This window comes from Indicator indicator, chromosome 11, assembly GCF_027791375.1.
Source record: "Indicator indicator isolate 239-I01 chromosome 11, UM_Iind_1.1, whole genome shotgun sequence".
Taxonomy (NCBI): domain Eukaryota; kingdom Metazoa; phylum Chordata; class Aves; order Piciformes; family Indicatoridae; genus Indicator; species Indicator indicator.
Window position 1 is genome coordinate 19,902,406 of NC_072020.1, and position 6,773 is coordinate 19,909,178.

At 38.8% G+C, this 6,773-nt stretch overlaps 1 protein-coding gene across 1 annotated transcript in view; it reads right to left on the bottom strand.

The window, feature by feature from the left end:
- Positions 1-4,973, bottom strand: part of ICA1 (islet cell autoantigen 1) — a 62,372-nt gene extending 57,399 nt beyond the window's left edge. The window contains exons 1-3 of the mRNA XM_054384752.1: positions 4,957-4,973; positions 1,943-2,114; positions 410-482 (exon numbers count right to left, since the gene is read on the bottom strand). Coding sequence (XP_054240727.1) covers positions 410-482; positions 1,943-2,114; positions 4,957-4,973 — 262 coding nt within the window. The remainder of the gene's footprint in view (positions 1-409; positions 483-1,942; positions 2,115-4,956) is intronic.
- Positions 4,974-6,773: the final 1,800 nt, after the last annotated feature.

The following is a 6,773-nucleotide window of genomic DNA, read 5'->3' on the forward strand; positions in this document are numbered from 1 at the left end:
GTATTACTTAATTCTAACACTAGTAATAAGCCAAATATTCTTCATAGTCAACTCTGAATTATAAATTAAAACCATCCAGAATGGAGTTAGGATTTCCAAGACAAGACACTTCTGAATTTAACCACCTAAGCAAGTAATGGGAAAAAGACCCCAACAGCCTATAAACAAGCTTTCTCCCATAACTATTGCTGCCTATCACTGCACAATATCAGAAATGAAATTAAGAATTAGGAGATCTTCAAGCTAATAAGCAAGTCTGCCTTCAGCTCTCTTCAAGGAAAGATATCTTTATTTTGAAATACGATGAAACTAGTGGCTCCCCATTTCCACTTTGACTTTTTCACTTGTTTAACGATTCCACGATGCAGACCTCCTCATCATTTTAACTACTTTATTTGATCATACTTACAACAAATCCTTTTTTGATACAGTTCAATTGCTTTCAGCAACTCCATACACGTTCTCTGAATAGAGTGGAACAGCTGACATTGAAACAAAAACACACATAAAGAATTTAAGTATACGCAAGAAACACTGACCATTAAAACACAAGAAAGAGCTTATTTTTTTGGTAGAATTTATTAGGGACCACTATTTTCTTGAACAATGAGTCACCTTCCCAGCTTGAAGGCAATTTTTCCTTGCAAAATGTGTTTTTCTTACAATTAAATTGTCCATTGAAACTACAGACAGACCAATCCTTACAAAAGGAAAATAAATGCAAACATTTTGAAAACAGATCTATTCTTAACAGCTAACAGTTAACCAACCTACTCACGTTGGGTTTGTTTGTTTGTTTTGGTTTTGTGTTCTCTTTGTTTTGGTGGGGTTTTTCTGTTGTTTATTTGTTTGGTTTTGGTTTTCTTTATTGATATCTTTGGGTGTATATGAAGATGTACAAATCTTTGTTTCTAAAAAACTCACAGTACTTTGGCTGGACATTAACATGATTATTACACTTGGGAAGTCCATTCTCTTACTGTTTGCTTTGTGTCAAAGATGTTTGAGCTTTTCATTCTTACAGCCCTATTTTTTTTTTCCAGTGGCAATGAAGACACTGACAAAGGGACTGTATTTCTCACACAAAACAGGATTCCTTCTCTGGTTACACTTGACACACTTTAAGAAGCTTCTTCGATCGTGGCAGAACCCACTTACCCCAAAATCCTGTTTTAATGAGTTATCATGAATTGGAGATGTCAGCTTAAGGCTTGTTCTCCTACAGTAGTGATAGGATGAGGGGGAATGGATTTAAGCTTGAGAATGGTAGATTTGGACTGGATATTAGGAAGAAATTGTTCACTGTGAGGGTGGTGAGACATTGGAACAGGCTGCCCATGGAGATCATGGATGACCCCTCCCTGGAGGTGGTTATGGTTAGGCTGAATGAGGCCTTGAGCAGCTTGGTCCGGTAGAAGGTGCCCCTGCCCATGGCATGGAGGTTAGAACTAGATAATCTTCAAGGTCCCTTCCAGCCTAAACCATTCTGTGAAACTGCACAAAATAGCAAAGGGCAAATAGCAGATAGCAGAGGGCACTATGCACCTTGCTCTTTGGCACATGTGGTAGAGATGTATAAAAACCCAAACATGCAATTTGTATATACTGCAGAATATTATTTAAAAAAAAAAAGGATAAGTCTGATACAAGCACAAAGGATAATCTCATTTGTGCCAGCAAAAGGAAAAAAACCTGACCCCTAAACCTGAAATAAAAATGAGAGATTTTAGGTTCCAAATCTGCTTTGAGGGACATGGGATTTTGTGTTGCAAAATGCCACCCTATTCCTTTTCCTTTTGCCAAAAACTGGAAAAGATATGACAAGAAAATAATGATTTTAAAGTATCTGTGTTATTATATGTGTACACACATTGGAGGCTTGATGGAAATGAAAAGATTTTTAAAATTAGCAGAGAACAGACCTCATGTAAACATTACATACCTCTAGTTTTGCATCCAGATCTGCATCTGAAGCCACAACATGTTCATCTTCCTTTTTTCCAGTAACTTTGATAAGGGTTTGTTTTGTTTTCCAGTATTTCTGTTGCATTTTATTGACTACAGATTTTTCTTGGCTTTGAGCATATTGGTCATAAAATTCCCTTGGATAATTGCTAGAATATTAAAAAATAGAATGACAAAACTTCAATAAGATGCTTTAAAAACAAGTCTAACATGCTAAATTAATAGATTTCCATAAAGAATATAGGATTTGCATGCAGAGAAGTATATTCTAACCTGCACTTCCTCATTATGCATTAATAACAAAGCAATTAATACTGTATTTCCCATCCTACTATGGAACTTGAATGCCTTTAGCATATTTAGCAGTAGTAGTGCCAAATAATCAGCTTCAAAGAATTCTTCCCAGTCCATTATGAAATGATTTACAGCCACAACTTTATATACATATATATATATATAAAACTAACAGGAGTTTCAAGTGAACTAGTAGCATTGCTTCAGCAAGGCAGCAACTTTCATGCAGTTTCAGCAGTGTCAGAATTTCCCAAAGTTCATTTTATGAATGAAATTGGGACTATTTCTTGCCCTCCCTTTTTTACAGTTCAAAAATAAAGAATTAGAAGAAGACATCTCTCTACAACATGCTCTGTGGAAGGTAGATAGCTCATATCTTTATGCAATGCAATGACTACATTACAACTGTGGGTACATAACAGGTAATTTGTTTTAAAAAGGATTATTTTCTCCTGACAAATGAGTCTGCATTCCTGTAGCAGACTTAGAAGTGCAATCTAAAGACAAACTCCATGTTCCACAATACTTAAACCATTTCAAGATGATTTAACAGCAAATATAGCCTCCCAATGAAATCTTGATCTCTTTCAGCAAGTGTCACCCCATTAATAATTTCTGTGGTACATGCTTTTGCCCCTATGTATACAAATAAAAAGTTGTAGTGATTTTGCAAATATTTTGGAAATAAATAGTTGCTAAAATTTGCTGTATTATATAATCCAAGAAAATTAAAGAGGTTGAGTTTATTTTGAAAGGACCAACTGTGGTTCATTCCAGAGTTACCATCCACTAGCTCTGTTCACAGACAGCTCAGGGATGCTATCCCAAGAGGTCTTCTCACTCAACCTGCACATCACCTCTGCTATGAGGATGAGCTGGGAGAGCTGGGGTTGTTCAGCCTAGAGAAGAGTAGACTCCAGAGGCACCTTACAGCTGCCTTCCAGTACCTGAAGGGATCCCACAAGAAGGCTGGAGAGAGATTTTTCATAAGGGTGTCTAGCAACAGGACAAAGGGGAAAGATTTTAAGCTGAGAGACTGTTGGTTTACATTGGATCTTAGGAAGAAGTTCGCCAGTATGAGGGTGGTGAGACTCTGGAATAGGCTGCACAGGGAGGTTGTGGATATCTCCTCCCTGAGGGTGTTCAAGGCCAGGTTGGATAGGCCTTTGAGCAGCCAAGTCTATTTGAGAGGTGTTCCCTACCCTTGGTGGGGAGGTTGGAGTAGATGATCTCTAAGGACCTTTCCAACTTAAAGGCCATTCTATGATTCTATGATCAAGTCATGTACTGAGACACATAGATACAGATCTATGTCTAGAGATATTTGCTGCTACAGCAATTTGAAACCACAAGCCATTGGTACACATGCTCCACAAAAGGGTGGCACAGCTGCCTTAAGAGTTACTACTAACAGCTTAATCTGAAAAGGAAGTTTCTTTCACAGGGTTTTGTAGCTTGCTTTAGGTATTTTTAATCAGGGAATTAGGAGACAGTGCCTTAATCAATGAAATGGTAAGAAATTAAACTGGAAGTGAGCAAAACCAAAATGCACTTATACACAGAACTTCCTGGCTTCTTCCCCAAACTTTAAAAGCAAACATATTTACCCATTTAATTCTACCCAAGCATTAGTTTCAAGAATTTCATTTCTTAATTTCATTACAATTAAAATAAAGGCCTTTTTGGTGCTACAGCACAAATCAAATCATCCACACAACGTGTACATTTCCTGTGTTCTGCACATACAAACCATTACACACCCTGACAACAGACGACCCACCAAGTTAGGTGAAGCTTGTACTGACCTGCTGTATGCTGCACCTTTAAAATACAAAATTTATAACCTCTAATAAATTACAAGAAGATCTCTCTGCATTATGAGAAAACAGACTAAGGGATTTTAATAAAACCAGCATTACTTAAAAAAAAAAAGCTGTCTGGCTAGCTGTGTGCTTTAACTTCTGCTACAGCTGTGCAAATAACTGATAGCTTAGTTCAGTGGTCAAGGGAAGAAAACACCATAATTCATCTGATGCCAAGGCCACCAGAAATTCTGGGGTAAGACACAAGAATAATAATGAGTTATTAATATGAGGTCACAAGAAAAAAGCTGGAATTAATACATACTACTCAATTGAAGAGTGATAAACCAAGTGAAGGAATAAGAGGAATATAATATTTTACTACTATACTTTGTAATCCAGCTTCCAATTTTATTTGGAGAATTTACTGGCTTCTGTTTATGCTGAAGGTACTGAAAGATTTCTAATCACATTGCTGAAATATTCAGTGGAAAATTTTTACTGCTCAATACATTTTAAACAGATTTTTTTGTCAAGTAACCATAGACATAAAGAGGTTTTGTTAAACAATCAGAAAACACAGCCTAACACGTGCTTTATTTTGAAGCAGATGAGCACAGATAAAGCTCTTGAAGTACAACAGTTGATACACTTCTTCCCATCAAGCAGGGCACTGATGACATGTTCTTTTTCTGTCTAGTCAATTCACTTGTTTTTTCCATTCTTTGGCAGTTTTTCATTTTTTCAGTGTTTATTCTTTTCCAACAGAATGTCCACCGGTGACTTCATACAAACACTTGGTGCCAGAATATAATGTGTGATAGACTCAGGCAGTGACAAACATGCCAAACACCATTAGCTCTTCAGAATAAGAAAAAATGATCAAGGTACTTACTACTTGTGACCTTCCATGTTTCTTGTTTTCTTCAGACTCTTAAATAAAACAAGAAATTATCAGTTAATACAAACATCTTTAAACCCTGATTTTCAAGTTAGAGACTAGAAAACCCCTACCTTTTCACACAGAAAATTACAACACTAGCATCTTGTTTACTGTGTTCTGACAGAAGACTGCACAGCCTGTGGAACAAATACTTTCTTCATGTAACACAATTCTCTCTTAAATCTGACAAACACACTTCAGTGGTGACGCTGGTGTTGCCATTTATTATGTCATAGAATCACAGAACTGTTGAGGTTGGAAGAGAGTTTCTGAGATCATCAAACCCAACTGCTCACCTAGAGCTCACAATCCCACCAGTACTGCTAAGCCACTACCACTAAACCACATCCTTCAGCACATCCATGTGGCTTTTAAATGCCTCCAGGGATGGTGACTCCACCACCTCCCTGCACAGCCTATTCCAATGCCTGACAACCTTTTCTGAGCAGAATTTTTTTCCTAATATCCAACCTGAACCTCCCTTGCCACAACTTAAGGCCATTTCCTCTTGTCACTTGTAGCATGTGAGAAGAGAACAAACCCCAACTCACCACAACTTCCTTTCAGGGAGCTGTGGAGTGCAATGAGGTCTCCCCTCAGCATCCTCCTCTGAGGACTAACCAGTCCCAGTTCCCTCAGCCATTCCTCAATAACATTTGTGTTCAAGGGCCTCAACCAGCTTAGTTGCTCTTCTTTAGACACACTCCAGCACCTCAATGTCCTAATATGTCAGCAGCTTCTCCAGGCAAAAGCAAATTTACCTGGCACAAATCCAGTGACTTTTGTCCACGCTAAGTACCTTTCTCTGTCAGATGTTTCATGCCACAGTTCAGCCACAACAAAGTTCAGCTACTTTTTCCACCCATATCCCACTTTTCTATTTTTTAACATTAGCTACATCATGTTTTGAGCCACAGACGCAACATGTAACCACCAGGTGATTTTTCTGTGAGAAACACCACAATTCCTGAGGACAGAATATGATTTGCATGCATCTGGGCTTTAGATTTTGTAAGTTAGTATCTCCAGCTTGGATACTCAAGTCTCCCACTATACTTTGAGCTGCCCAGATGGCACACATGTCAATTCCCACCTTACAAATAAGGAGCTTCTCTGCTGCCTCCAGAGAGGACACTGGTGTCCAGCACACAGCCAGCATGTGAACAGAGGCACTGGAAATGTGACCAAAAGGAAGCTGGACAGACGGTGCTGTTGGGAAATGGCCTTGGGTAAGACCAGGAACAGAAGGATACACGAAGAGGCTGCACTAAGATGTGAAGGTGATTGACTGGGTAATGGAAAAAAGCAGCTAGGAAGGTAATGGTGCTGAAAATGAACTTTGGCACTGATCTGGGTGAAAGAAAAAAGCGGCTGCACTGGGGACATACGACACTGGAAACATATCCAGCACAGTGCTGCTTACAGACAGCAGTTATTAGCACTGGAGTGGCAAAAGAACTGGAACAGATTGCAGGAACCTGAACACGGGAATGCAAACAGCCTGAGTGCCTCCTGCAACTGTGAAGCAAATGTACTTCCATTTGGAGATGGATGGACCTAAATCCCAGATTTCTGATTCCAACCTCTGTGCTGTCAGTACCTGTGAAACTTCCTGGCAAAGCTCCTGCGAAACTTCCCTGCAAATGCTGCAAGATTCTATCAGAGCAGGAAATCTCCCCAAATCGGAATTTTTGTGAAGTGCTCACAAGCACTGCAGGAGAGACATGAGTAAAATCAAAACTCTGTCATAGAGAAGAGTTTAAAGGAAA